The 14,226-nt window shown below is 50.6% G+C and overlaps 1 protein-coding gene across 7 annotated transcripts in view; it reads left to right on the forward strand.

Moving 5' to 3' along the window:
- Positions 1-4,297: 4,297 nt before the first annotated feature.
- Positions 4,298-14,226, forward strand: part of d2hgdh (D-2-hydroxyglutarate dehydrogenase) — a 44,236-nt gene continuing 34,307 nt past the window's right edge. The window contains exons 1-5 of one of the 7 annotated variants that reach the window (XM_041217238.1): positions 4,298-4,374; positions 5,812-6,175; positions 12,002-12,059; positions 12,675-12,814; positions 13,390-13,583. In XM_041217238.1, the coding sequence (XP_041073172.1) occupies positions 5,818-6,175; positions 12,002-12,059; positions 12,675-12,814; positions 13,390-13,583 (750 nt within the window). In that variant the 5' untranslated portion in view covers positions 4,298-4,374; positions 5,812-5,817. The other 6 variants (XM_041217220.1, XM_041217229.1, XM_041217256.1 and 3 more) reach the window with 6 other exon arrangements.

The following is a 14,226-nucleotide window of genomic DNA, read 5'->3' on the forward strand; positions in this document are numbered from 1 at the left end:
TCCCCCTCTCCCACCTCCAACACCCTTCACCCTCCCCCCACCCACCCCATGCCCCGTCTTCCCCTCAATCTCCCCATCCCCCTCCCTCTCACCCTTCGCCTCCCCCTACCACTCTCTGTCCCCTGCCCCTCCCTCTCCTCTACACTCTCCCAGTCCCCCTCTCCTCCTCCCACCTCAAAGTCTGCCTCTCCCCTCCCCACTCCCCGCCCCCTCTCCCCTCCCCTCTTCCCAGTCCCCCTCTCCCTTCTCCCCTTCCCAGTCCCCCTCTCCCTTACCCCCTCCCCATCCCAGTCTCCTCTACACCCTCCCCTCCCCGTCCCCCTTTAACCTCCAATCCTCCCTGTCCCATTCTTCTGCCCCCCCAATGCCCCCTCCTCGCCCCAACACCCCATCCCCCTCTCCTCTCACCCTCTCCCCTACCCCTTCACATCCCCCCATCCCGTCCACCTCAAACCTCCTCCCCTCCCCTCTCCTCCTTCCCTCCTGACCCCTCTTCCCCCTCCCCCTCCCCTCCTCCCGATCCACTCTCCCTTACCTCTTCCCATTCCCCCAGCCATCCACCTCAAACCTCTTCCCCTCCCCTCCCGGCCTCCTGACCCCTCTTCCCCCTCCCCATCCCCTCTCCCTCTCCTCTCCCGTCACCATCTCTGCCCCTCTTCCTCCTCCTCTCCTCCCCCTCCCCTCAACCTGTCACCCTCTCCGCTCCCCATTCCCCTCCCTCCTCTTTTCTCCTGTCCTTCGTGTACCTGTCCCCTCCCGCTACCTTCCACCACTCCCCATTACCCCCACTCCCCGTCCCTACATCCCCCTCCTTATCCACCTCCCTCTCCCCTTCCCCGCCCCCCTCTCCCCATTCCCTCATCCCCCTCCCTCACCCCTCCCCCTCCTCTCCCTTCCCTGTCCCCCTCTCCCCTTTCCCCTCCCTTTCCCCCTTCCTCCGTCCATACCCTTGTCCATTCCCCTCCCTTTCCCCCTTGCCATCTCTCATCCCTCCCCCTCATCTAACTTCCCCTCCCATTCCCCTCCCCGGTCCACTCCCCTCTCACCATGCCTATCTCCTCTCCCCAGTCCATCCCTCACTCCTCTCCCCGCTACGCTCTCCCTCATGTCTCCTCTCTTCCCCCCCCCTTGCCCCCTCCCCTCCGCTCTCCCTCCCTCCCCCATCTCCCCCTCCCACTCCTGCGCCCCCCCCCCACCCCCCACCATCCCCCTGCACCCTCCATCTCCATCCCTCCTCCTCCGTCCCCCCTTCTCCCCCTCCTCTGTCCCCCGCTCCTCTGTCACCCCCTCTCCCCCTCCTCCGTTCCACTCCTCTCCCTCCTTCCTCTGTTCTACTCCTCTCCCCCCTCCTCCATTCCCCCGCTCCCCCCCCATCCAGTCCACCCCCCGCCCCTCCTCCTCTCCCCCTCCTCTGTTCTCCTCTCCCCCCTTCTCTATTGCACCCTCTCCACCCCTCATCCAGTCCACCCCCCTCTCCCCGCCTCCTCCATTCCCCCCTCCATCCTCCGTCCCCCCCTCATCGAGTCCAACGCCCCTCTCTCCTCCTCCATTTGTCCCCTCTCCCCCCCTCCTCCCCCACCTCTCCCCTTCCCCCCTCATCCGGTCCACTCCCCTCTCCCCTCCACCCTTCCTACACCCCCTGTCCCCCCTTTCCTGCACTCCTCTATCCCCCCTCTCCTCCCTCCTCCGTTGCCCCGCTTTCCCCGTCTCCTCCGTCACCCCTCCCCCACTCCTCCGTTACTCCCTCTCGCCCCTCCTCCATTACCCCCTCTCCCCCCCTCATCCAGTCCACCCCCTGTCCCCTCCCCCCTCCCCTACCTCTCCCCTTTCCCCCCCCCATCCAGTCCACGCATCCTCTCCCCTCCCTCCCATCATCCGGTCCACCTTCCCCCTATCCCCTCCCCCTCCCTCCTCTTCCCCCCTCCTCCCCTTCACACCTTCTTCTCCCCTCCCCTGTCCCCCCATCCGCCCTCACCCCTCTCCCACCTCCTCTGTTCCCCCTCTCCCCTCCTCTCCACCCCCCTCCCCTCCTCTCCACCCCCTCTCCTCTCCACCCCCCGCCTCCACCGTTCCCCCTTTCTGTCCCCCCTCCCCCCTCGTTCCCCTCCCCTCTCCTCTCCCTTGTCCCCCCACTCCCATTTCCCCTCCCTGATCCCCGTCCCCCTTGCCCCCCCTCTTGTTCCCCCTCCCTTCCCTCCCCCTTGGCCCCCCCCTCCCCCTTTTGTCTCCCCTCCCCCTCCCACCCTTGTCTCCCCCTCCCTCTTGTCCCCCCTCCATCCACTCTCGTCCCCCTTCCCCCTCGCCCCTTCGACCCCCTCCCTGCCCTCCGTCCCCCCCTCCCACCACCTCCCCCCCACTCCTTCCCCTGTTCCCTCCTCGTTCCCCCCCATCCCCACCATGCTTCCCTCTGGTCTCTTCCCTCTCCCCAACTGCCCCTTCCCCTTCCCCCCGCCCCCCACCCCCTCCTCCCCGCCCCCTCCTCCCCCACTCCCTCCCCCCTACCCCCTCCTCCCCCACCCCCTCCCCGCCCCCTCCTCCCCCTCCTCCCATCCCCACTCCCCTCCCCCTCCTCCTCCCCTTCTCCTCCGCCTCTCACCCCTCCTCCTCCCCCTCCCCTCCTTCCCCCTCCCCCCTCTTCCTTCCTCACTCCCCGTCCCCCCTTCCTCCCCCCTCCCTTCCCCCCTCCCCCCTCCCCCTTGCTCCCCCCTGCCTCCCTCTCCCCTCTCCTCCTTCCCCTTCACCCTCTCCCCAATCCCCTTCCCCCCCTCCGCTACCCCTCCCCTTCCCCCTCCCCCCCTCCCCCCTCCACTCCCCCTTCTTCCCTCACCATCTCCCTTCCCCCCTCCACTCTCCCCTTCCTCCCTCCCTCTCCCCTCCCCTCCTCCATCCTCCCCATCCCCTCCCCCTCTCCCCCTTCCTCGCCCCTCCTCCTTCCTCCCCTCCCACTTTCCTCCTCCTCACACCTCCTCTTTCCTCCCCCTCCCACCCCCATCCTCCTTCCTCCCCTACCCTCCTCCCCTTCCCCCCTCCCTCCCTTCCCCTCTTCCCCTTCCTCCCCTCCCTATTGCCCCCCTCCTCTCCCCTTCCTCCCCTCCCCCTTCCTCCCCTCCGCCTCCCCATTCCTCCTCCTCCCCCCTCCTCATTCCTCCTCCTCCCCCTCCCCCATTCCTCCTCCTCCCCCTCCTCATTCCTCCCCTTCCCTCCCCTCCCCTTCCCTCCCCTCCCCCTCCTCATTCCTCCTCCTCCCCTCCTCATTCCTCCCCCTCCCTTCCCCATTCCTCCCCCTCCTCATTCCTCCCCCTCCCCATTCCTCCCCCTCCTCATTCCTCCCCCTCCTCATTCCTCCCCCTCCCCCTCCTCATTCCTCCCCCTCCCCTCCCCCTCCTCATTCCTCCCCCTCCTCATTCCTCCCCCTCCCCATTCCTCCCCCTTCCCCCTCCCTCCCTCTCCCCATTCCTCCCCCTCCCCATTCCTCCCCCTCCTCCTCATTCCTCCCCCTCCCCATTCCTCCCCCTCCTCCTCATGCCTCCCCTCCTCCTCATTCCTCCCCCTCCCCCTCCTCATTCCTCCCCCTCCTCATTCCTCCCCCTCCTCATTCCTCCCCTCCCCTCCCCATTCCTCCCCCTCCTCATTCCTCCCCTTCCCCATTCCTCCTCATTCCTCCCCCTCCCCCTCATTCCTCCCCCTCCCCCTCATTCCTCCCCCTCATTCCTCCCCCTCCCCCTCATTCCTCCCCCTCCCCTCCTCCTCATTCCTCCCCCTCCCCCTCATTCCTCCCCCTCCTCCTCATTCCTCCCCCTCCCCATTCCTCCCCCTCCTCCCCCTCCCCTCCTCATCTTCTCCCCCTCCCCCTCCTCCTCTTCTCCCCCTCCCCCTCCTCCTCATTTCTCCCCCTCCCCCTCCTCCTCATTCCTCCCCCTCCCCTTCCTCCTCATTCCTCCCCCTCCCCTTCCTCCTCATTCCTCCCCCTCCCCTTCCTCCTCATTCCTCCCCTTCCTCCTCATTCCTCCCCCTCCTCCTCATTCCTCCCCTCCTCCTCATTCCTCCCCCTCCTCCTCCTCCTCATTCCTCCCCCTCCTCCTCATTCCTCCCCCTCCCCCTCCTCCTCATTCCTCCCCCTCCTCATTCCTCCCTCTCCCCATCCTCATTCCTCCCCTCCCCCTCCTCATTCCTCCCCCTTCCCTCCCCTCCCCTCCTCATTCCTCCCCCTTCCCTCCCCTCCTCATTCCTCCCCCTCCTCATTCCTTCCCCGCCCCCTCCCCCTCCTCCCCTCATTCCCCTCCCCTCCCCCCCTCCTCCTCCCCATTCCCCTCTCTCCCCGCCCCCTCTCCAATCTCAGGCGGTCCTCAGGCCCCGGGCTCGATTCTGACTCGGGTAGGCGCCGGTCCGCTCGGCATTTCCGGGAATCCTTCCCCTTCACCCCCGCTGGCGGCTGTGGGAGTCACCGGGGTCCGGAGCGGCAGGAAGGAGAGCGGAGCCGAGCGTGAGGGGGTGAGGGGAGGAGGCGGGGAGGCCCCGGCTCCCGGCTCCCGGCTCCCGGCTCCAGCAGGGCCTGTCCCCAGCGCCTGGCCTCCAGGCCCGGGTTGCCGGGCTGCAGATTCCCCTGGCCCTGTTCCTACGTGCTCCAGTCGTCACAATGGGAACAGGAGGAGGCCATTCAGCCCCTCAAAGCTGCTGCCCCACCTGGGACCACCTCACTCCACCTTTATCTCTCAATACCTTTGGGGTTAACAAAAAACAATCTCAGATCTAAGACTGATCCAGCCTTAGTTGCCATTGTGGAAGAAAGCTCCAATCTTTTACCATCCCTTATGTGTAGAAGTGTTTCCTAATGTCACTCCTGAAAGATCTGACTCTAATTTTTACACTCTGACCCCATAGGCTGAGACCCCCAACCAGTGAAAATTGTTTCTTCCAATGAATTGGCTAACCTAATATCCTGAGAATTTGGATCTTCTAAATTCCAGGGCATACAACACCAGTTTGTGTAATCTCTCCTCAATTTAACCCAGAGAGTCCACGTATCACCTGGAAAAACTCAGCAGGTCTGGCAGCTGAATTTTTCCAGGTAATTCTGTTTTTGTTTTGGATTTCCAGCATCCGCAGTTTTTTTGTTTTTATCTCTGAGTCCATGTATCATCCTGGCAAATCAACATTGCACTTCCTCCAAGGCTGAGTCATCCTTCCAAAGCTGCCTAGAACTGCTCCAGTGTGGTCTGACCAGGGCTTTGTATAACTAATGTATGATTTCTACTCCCTTGAAATTTAGTCCTCTAGATATAAAAGCCAGCATTGCATTAGCCTTTCTGACTACTTTCTGTACCTGTTCATGTCATGTTAATGATCTTTGTACCAGGACTTTCAATTCTTTTTGGACCCTCACTGTTTCTAGGTTTTCACCATTTGATTTGTTCTTTTTAGGCCTGAAGAGGAAGATTGCACATTTGCAAACATTGCAATCCATTTTCCGTATTCACAATCTACCAACATTGCTTTGTAATTTTACACTTTCATCTACACAGTCTACAATGCCACCTAGCTTTGCATCATCAACACATTTAGATATGGGGATTAGACCGGTAGCTCTTTATCCTGCATAGACTTGATGGGCTGAATGTGCTCCTGTTCAGTAAATATCTATGTTTCTATGACTAGGATATCATGGATATCATGGCCTAGCTCTCCATCCTCCTGTCATTAGATTTTTCATGAATTGTCCCTCATCCCTTCCCCAGTTAGATTCTTGGGCTATCCCTCTATCCTCCCGTCATTAGGTTCTCATGATCTGTTTCTTTATCTCCCATGTGTTAGGTTTTCATGACTTGTCCAGCTGTCCTGTGCTCTGCAATGCAGCGTCATAGAGTTCTGTTCAAAAAGTGGTTGCTTCTCTATGGCAGAAAATCCAGGGCATCTTCAGCTCATCTCCCTCTGCCACCCACTATCAGCAAACACAATGGCCAGCTGCAGGCAAGGAGGAGGCAATTCCACTGGACCACTAGATCCAGGAGTCAAGATGCGGAGTTCACGCATGTGCGATACAATGTCCAACGGTTAGGGTTTGCTGCTGTCACGACAGAAGACATGATGTTCTTTGATAGTCTGCTGCCTGGTCGTGTGGTGACTGATCCCGATATTCTGGAAGCAAGCAATGTAGACTGGCTGCAGACATTGCGAGGTAGGGCTGCATTTCCTGTTGGGTCTAAGTCTAGTATCTTAAACTTAAATAAGGGCAACTATGTGGGGATGAAAGCTGAGGTAGTTGAAGTGAACTGGGAAACTAGGCAAGAGGATAGATCAATAGAGAAGCAGTGGCAGACATTTAAGGGGATATTTCAGATTATTCAGAATAAGTACATTCCTAATATAATGAAAAATTCTAGGAGGAAGATCCACCATCTGCGGTTAACTAAAGAAGTTAAGGAAAGCATCAAACTTAAGGAAAAAACATACAACTCTGCAAAGATGAGTGGCAGGACAGATGATTGGACAGAATATAAAGAATGGCAGAGAATGACTAAAAGGTTAATCAGGAGAAAGAGATTAGAGAATGAGAGGAAGCTAGCTAGAAATGTAAAAATGGATAGCAAGAGTTTCTACAAGTACTTAAAAAGGAAAAGAGTAAGTAAAGTGAGTGTTGATCCTCTAGAGAGTGACAATGGGGAGTTAATAGTAGATAATAAGGAAATGGGGGAAGAAATTAACAAATATTTTGCTTCTGTGTTCACTATAGAGGATGCAAAAAACATTCCAGTAATAGCTGCAAATTACAGGGTGAACGGGAGAAAGTAACTTGGTGAAATTGAAATCACTAGGGAAACAATACTGAGCAAATTGTTGGAGCTGCGGGCTGGCAAATCTCCGGGTCCCCATGGACCACATCCTAGGGTCTTAAAAGTGGTGGTTAATGAAGTAGTCGATGTGCTGGTGTTAACTTTCCAAAATTTGCTAGATTCTGGAAAGGATCCATCAATTTGGAAAGTAGCAAATATGACACCTCTTTTCATGAAGAGAGGGAGGTAGAAAACAGGAAACTATAGGCCAGTTAGCTTGATGTCTATCCTGGGGAAGTTATTATAATCGATCAGTAAGGAGATTATAGCTGGGCACTTAGAAGAGCTCAAGGCAATCTGGAAGAGTCAGCATGGTTTTGTGAAAGGAAAATCATATTTAACCAATTTATTGGCGTTTTTTGAAGGAGTAACTGCATTTCCTGTTGGGTCTAAGACTAGTATCTGAAACTTAAGTAAGGGCAACCATGCGGGGATGAAAGCTGAGCTAGTTGAATTGAACTGGGAAACTAGGCTAGAGGATAGATCAATAGAGGAGCAGTGGCAGATATTTAAGGGGATATTTCAGAGTATTTAGAATAAGTACATTCCTATTATAAAGGAAAATTCTAGGGGGAGGACGCACCATCCGTGGTTAACTAAAGGGGAGCAGGTAGATGTACTGTCCTTGGATTTCCAGAAGTCATTTGATAAGGTGTCACAGCAAAGGTTATTACAGAAAATAAAAGCGCATGGTTTAGGGGGTGACATATTAGCATGGAAAGAAGATTGGCTGGCTGGCAGAAAGCAGAGAGTATGCATAAATGGTGCTTTTTCTGATTCACAGGATGTGACGAGTGGAGCCCCACTGGGATCTGTACTGGGGCCTCAACTTTTTACGATTTGCATCAATGACTTAGATGAAGGGAGTGAAGATATGGTATTGTAGATGACACAAATTTGCAGATGACACAAAGATAGGTAAGAAAGTATGTAGAGAAAAGGACATGAGGAGGTTGTAGATGGATATAGGTAGGTTGAGTGAGTGGGCAAAGATCTGGCAAATGGAGTTTAAAGTGGGAAAATGTGAAGCTGTTCATTTTGGCGGAAGAACAAAAAAGCAGAGTACTACTTAAATGGAGAAGGGTGCAGAGAAATCTAGGTGTTATAGTTTATGAGTCACAAAAAGTTAGTTCGCAGGTACAGCAAGTAATTAAGAAGGTTAATGGAATGCTATCCTTTATTATGAAGGGAATTGAACATAAAAGTAAGGATTACCTGGAAAAACTCAGCAGGTCTGGCAGCATCGGCGGAGAAGAAAAGAGTTGATGTTTCAAACGTCAACTCTTTTCTTCTCCGCCGATGCTGCCAGACCTGCTGAGTTTTTCCAGGTAATTCTGTTTTTGTTTTGGATTTCCAGCATCCGCAGTTTTTTTGTTTTTATAAAAGTAAGGATGTTATGCTTCAGTTATACAGGGCATTGGTGAGACCACATCTCGAATACAATGTGCAGTTTTGGTCTCCTTATTTAAGAAAGGATGTAAATGCATTTGAGACAGTTCAAAGGTGGTTTATTAGATTGATACCTGGAATGAGTGGGCTGGCTTATCAGGAAAGGTTGACCAATACTGGACTTGTTTCCACTAGAGTTTAGAAGAGTAAGGGCTAATTTGATTGAAGTATACAAGATCCTGAATGGCCCTTACAAGGTGGACTTAAAAGGATGTTTCCTCTTGTGGGTGAGTCCATAACTCTTAAAATTAGGGGTCACCCTTTTAGGACAGAGATGAGGAGAATTTTTTTCTTCCAGAGGGTTGTGTGACTTTGGAACTCTCTGCCTCAGAAGGTGGTGAAGTCAGGGTCATTGAATATTTTTAATGCAGAGGTAGATAGATTCTTGTTAGGCAAGGGAATCAAAGGTTATTGAAGTTAGATGGGAAAGTGGAAATCAAAACGCAAGAAGATCAGCCATGATCTTATTGGATGGCGGAGCAGGGTTGAAGGGCCGAATGGTTTACTCCTGTTCCTATTTCTTATGTTCTTATGTTCAGGTAAGATATGGGGATCCCAAAGCGTGAGGAAACAGGATGATCTCATAATTTGTCCCATGGGTAAATTCTCGGTCTTAAAGTTAACTTGGCCATGGGTGGATGGTGGATGGTGAAGATCAGGCACTTCTCTGTGTAGAGGGGGAGATATCCTGAGCTTTTCCTGTGTGCCAAGTAAGTCTTCCATCTGACTTTTCACTGTGTTGTATCGAAATTTAATGTAGGGTTTGAGTTGTTTATGTGTGGAATAAATGATGCCCAAGGGTGACTTACAGGTTGTTATCTAAGCAAAGTATCTATTGAATGATGGAAGCATCAGGAACTACAACTTTCAGTAATACAATGCCTTGAACATATAAAAAAGCTGCTTCGCAATGAGGGTAAGGGAGCTAAGCCTGAGCCATGAATGGGCAAAAAGTGTGACTGGCAGTTTTGCTGAAAAGGCAGGATTTTAGTCCATTTTTATTGGCAGAGGGAGGAGAGGAGAGGGTTTGGGGGTGGGGTGGGGCTAGTAGCTGAAGGCTCTGCCACCGTTTGAACAGAGCTGTATGATGCTGCATTGCAGAGCACAGGAGGGCAGCTGGACAAGTCATGAAAACCTAACACATGGGACACAAGGAAACTGAACATCGGAACTAATGACGGGAGGATGAAGGGATGGAAGAAAGAGAGAATGTAAGAGTTAGCTGATGCTGTGCCCGCAGTACTAACTCAAAATCAGTAGGGAGGGTAATTCTGCAGCTACTGCAAAGCCATTGTAACTAATCACAAGATTCAAGTACTTTGGCAAAATTTTTACCAGCACAATGTGGGTCCTGTTGCTGGGACCAAGTGCGGGTCCTGAACTGGTGTAGGGGAATGGCGGGACTGTGGAGAGGGTTTTTCTGACGGTGGCCAATTAAGCTGCTGCCAGTACCGTCGTGCCATTCAGTACAGTGGCCTGCCTCTCCGAACTGGTGGCCCAATTGGAAGGATCAGCAGCTCTGGAGCACTGGCAGTACAACCATTATAAGTGGCCATGCCTGAAATTGTAGGGAGAAGGAGGGGGCGTCTTCATGGTGAGGCACCGTCAAAGGGCTGGAGGGAATGATTTTTAATGTGCCCAAAACAGGCTGGCAGGTCCCATCAGTCAAAGGAATGAGCCCTCCAGTGGTGGTGTTGGATTGGCAGGGGCAGGCATTGCAACAGTGGGGGGTGGGGGTCCCTTCATGGGATATGAAGCCCCTGTGAGGTCACCCCCCCCCCCCCGACAAACCCATTCCAATCTACATGGCGGGCTCCTCACGTGGCGGGGGGTCCATTCCGATACTGGTAACATGCTGAGCTGGTGCTATTCCTGTCTTTCAGAATATCCCATGGTGGCTGGAAGAGGTCGGGCTGTCCTTCCACTGCCATTTTACAGCGCACCCACCTCTCAGCCTGCCTCCACAGGGCTGGTAAAATCTCAGCTATTCTGCCTAAAATTAAAAATACCTGAGAGTGAGTTATTGGCTGGAATTTAATTGAGGGGTTTGGGTAGTTTTTGTATAAAATAATAGATAACTGGGAATGATTGTAGGCTGTGATCTAATCAAGTGATTTTTGCGGAATTTATAATAACAGATGACCAGGAGTATGTTACAGACTGAAATATAGTTGAAGAATTTGGCTAGTTTATGTATAGAATAACAGATACCCTGAGAGTGAGTTACAGCCTTGTTATGATCCGGTTAGGGACTGGATAACTTTTTGTTCAAAGTATTCAAAGTTTGAAACCCCAGCTACTCACTGGGAGAATAAAGCCACAAGATTACACAGCTTTAAAAAGCAACATAAATTTTACAAAGTCATAAAAGTAAAATAATTTATAACATCTGTCTTATACTCTAACAATCAGAATTAACACGAGGTAAATATAAATTAACAGGCAAACTGTGACCAAACACGCCACACTGCACATTAAGTGACCAAGAGAGATGCCCTGGATTCCTTAGCAACCTACCCAGATGTCAGTGACCATAGTGGGTCACAAAATCTCATCACTACGCTGGCGTTGCCCCTGGGTTTTGCTGACTGCCAGTCCCCTAGCTGCACCAAGCTATTAATGGCTTCCAGGGCTTCTTCGGAGCCCTAACTCTCTTCAACATGGAACCAGCAACCTTCCGTCACTTTCTCAGCTCCCTTGGACTGAGGCCTAACTGCCTGGAGCCTGCTAACAGCTCTCAGGGCTTCTCTGTGAGCTGTAAACCACACAAGGTCCAAACTGCAACCAATCTCCTCTCTCAACAAACACACAGATAAATTGGAACCAGAGAACCTTCTTAAGATCCATCCATCTGTATGACGACTTAGCCTTTCAGGGTTCACTGAATGCTTTTAAACTAATTTAGCTTTAACTCCCAAAACAAAACATTCTTTGGGTTGCACTTCTTTGCAAGCAGTGTCGACATCGTGTCTCCAGTTCTCCAGCTAAGTGAGCCAGCCCACTTACTGTTTTATGGTTCACCTCTTCTGACTCTATTAAACAAACATGGATAACCTTCTGAACTTCCACTTTCTTTTAGGTGTTCTGGCAATTTCTAAAGCCCGGCATTTTAGTTACCTTATCTTCACAACAACAATCTTCCCAGAACTAAACATCACCTCTAAAATCTTAACATGATCCATGAACTAGAGATTTGTCACAGGCTGGAATCTAATCGTGTGATTTGGGGAGTTTAGATGGAGATTAATGGATACATAAGTGAGTTACAGGCTGGAATTTAATTCAGGGACTTGGGGAATTTATGTATAAAGTATATCAGACACACGGGAGTGAGCTGCAGTCTGGGATCTAATCAAGATATTCAGATGGTTTTTACATAGAATAGTAGTTCTTCTGAAGTGAGTTACAATCTGCGATCTTATGGATGGTTCATATATTGTATTCCAGTTACTGCCTGGAATCATTAACTTTATCTCAGATTATTTCTGTGTATTCAGTAAACCTTGATACTGAATCATACCTGTAGATGATTTGATTAGGGAGGTGCAGTTTCAACCAGAAAGACTGGGAGCAGGCTGTGTGTTGCTAACTAGCATTAGAGGGTGATATTTTATAATCTGAAGATTACTGAAAATGCTGATAATAGTGATTTGTTATTATGTGATTCATTTATTATTGATCAATGAGTAACTAATGACTGTTAAATTTGTTTGTAACTGCAGGCTGCAGCCAGGTGTTACTGCGACCTCAGACAACAGAAGAGGTTTCTCAGATTCTCAGGTATTGCACCTTTAATCATCCTTTCATTTCACGTTTCTGTTACTCACAGGCTGAATTCCAGAGGCACACAAGGTCCAGGGCCAGTTTATATTGTATGTACAGTGTCCCAAGCTGATCATATTGCATACACAATAAAAACATGGCCTGTGTGAATTACAAGAATGCCCGAGGCTTTCTATGGGTTGCACCCTGCACAGGATAAAGCAGGGTAAGGATGGAATACATACTTTGGATATTTGATGTGATTGGGATTAATACTCACAGTCTAACTAGCTGTTTATAAATACTAATAATACTAACTAACAATTAATCATTTGTAGGGCAACGGGGAAAAGGTGGGGGACTGTGACTAGATCAGTTGCTCTTGCTGAGAGCTGGCACAGACACAGTGGACTGAATGACCTCCTTCTATGCTGTAATCATTCTATAATTCTATGAAAATGGTACATGATTAGCATTAAGCTTGGGGTATGATTGGCACTAACAATCACTGTGAGATTGGCACTAATACTCCCAAAGCTCCTTCTGAGCTCTAACCCTCTTCAACATGGAACCAGCTACTTTGGAACGACAGCATTGTATTGGCTCTGACAGTAAACTGTTTGCTTTCTTAAGATACTGTAATGATCGGAATCTGGCTGTGAATCCTCAGGGGGGCAACACTGGATTGGTGGGAGGGAGTGTACCAGTGTTCGATGAGATAATTGTTTCCACTGCTCAGATGGACAACATCATCAGTTTCAACACTAACTCTGGTAAGAACAACTTTCTTTGCTCTCAGTTGTACGTAGAAATATTAGCACCTCAACAGCAAATAATTCCCAACATTCAACCCTTGAGCAAGCCCAAGAGTAACTGCTGTTATTCCTAGAATGTTGAATGTTGTGAGTGATCCCACCTACTTGTTCACAATGTGATTCTCCCTTTCCCAATTGCAGTGACACTCCCCTTGTCATGAAAACATTAATGACAGGATTCATTGTCCAGCTCCAGAATTACCATTAAACCCCAATTACATAAGGTGGGTGTTGAGTTAGGGCCTCAGTATCCCCTGGCCAGAAAGGGAGAAGACACATCTGTTGAATTCTGCCCTGTGATTTCTTCTGGAAAGTGCAGAGAAGGGATCAAGTGTGGCTGTGTTGACTTCCAATCCTTTGTCAGCAGTCATATGATAAAGGATCATTTGGGCAAGGCTCTGAAAGGAATCTATTCGCAGTAATTGGAGAGCACATTCAGGAGAGGAGGAAATATGGGATAAAACATTTGGGAGAAACTATCAGAACAGGGATCAATGTCAAACTCCTGTGTCTCTGTAAATCTGTGCTTTCAGGAGTGCTTAGCTGCCAGGCTGGCTGCATTTTGGAAAACTTGAACAATTACCTTGAGGAACGAGATTTTATCATGCCCCTTGACCTGGGGTCGAAAGGTAGTTGTCATATTGGCGGGAATGTGGCAACCAATGCTGGTGGACTGAGACTGCTGAGGTATGGTTCTCTGCGTGGGACAGTACTGGGACTGGAAGTGGTAAGAAACGATTACAGTTCGTTGACAGTGATGAGGAACAAACTGGCACAATTTTATGAAATGTAATGTGAATCCCCTGCTGTGGAAACAGTGCAGTTCCAGGTCCTTTGCCATCCCTACTGTTAATTCATCCACACTGGTTGGTGAAGTTAAAACTGAGACACAGCTGCTTTCTTTGTTGGAGAGAGTTTATGACTTAGTGCACAGTCAACACTACTCCAATCCCCCAGTGTCCCAGTTTCATAGGTGTACAAAAACCCATCACCTGTTTAACAATGTAATTGCCATTAAACCTTAATAATGCAGCTAGCAAGACATTGACAGATCCCCATCTTTTCTTTTAAATTAAAACTTTTTGAAAACTTGAGAACAATCTTTCAACCGAAAAGAAACAAATTTATATGTATCTTTCCATCTTCTATGTCTCACATTATATGATAACCAACCATTATTAGATCCCACATTCCCCCTTCTTTAAACAATCTTTTTTCTCTTCTTTACCATATAGAAATAATTACAAAGCAAAGAAAATATCAGGTTTCCATACTGTCATTCTCATTCATTCTCACAAAGTGTCCCTCTTCCAACATCTAACAATCTCTTGGAGCAAGCACTTCGCTTTGTCAAACAGCCTGACAATTGG

This window comes from Carcharodon carcharias, chromosome 2 (assembly GCF_017639515.1).
Source record: "Carcharodon carcharias isolate sCarCar2 chromosome 2, sCarCar2.pri, whole genome shotgun sequence".
Classification (NCBI taxonomy): Eukaryota; Metazoa; Chordata; class Chondrichthyes; order Lamniformes; family Lamnidae; genus Carcharodon; species Carcharodon carcharias.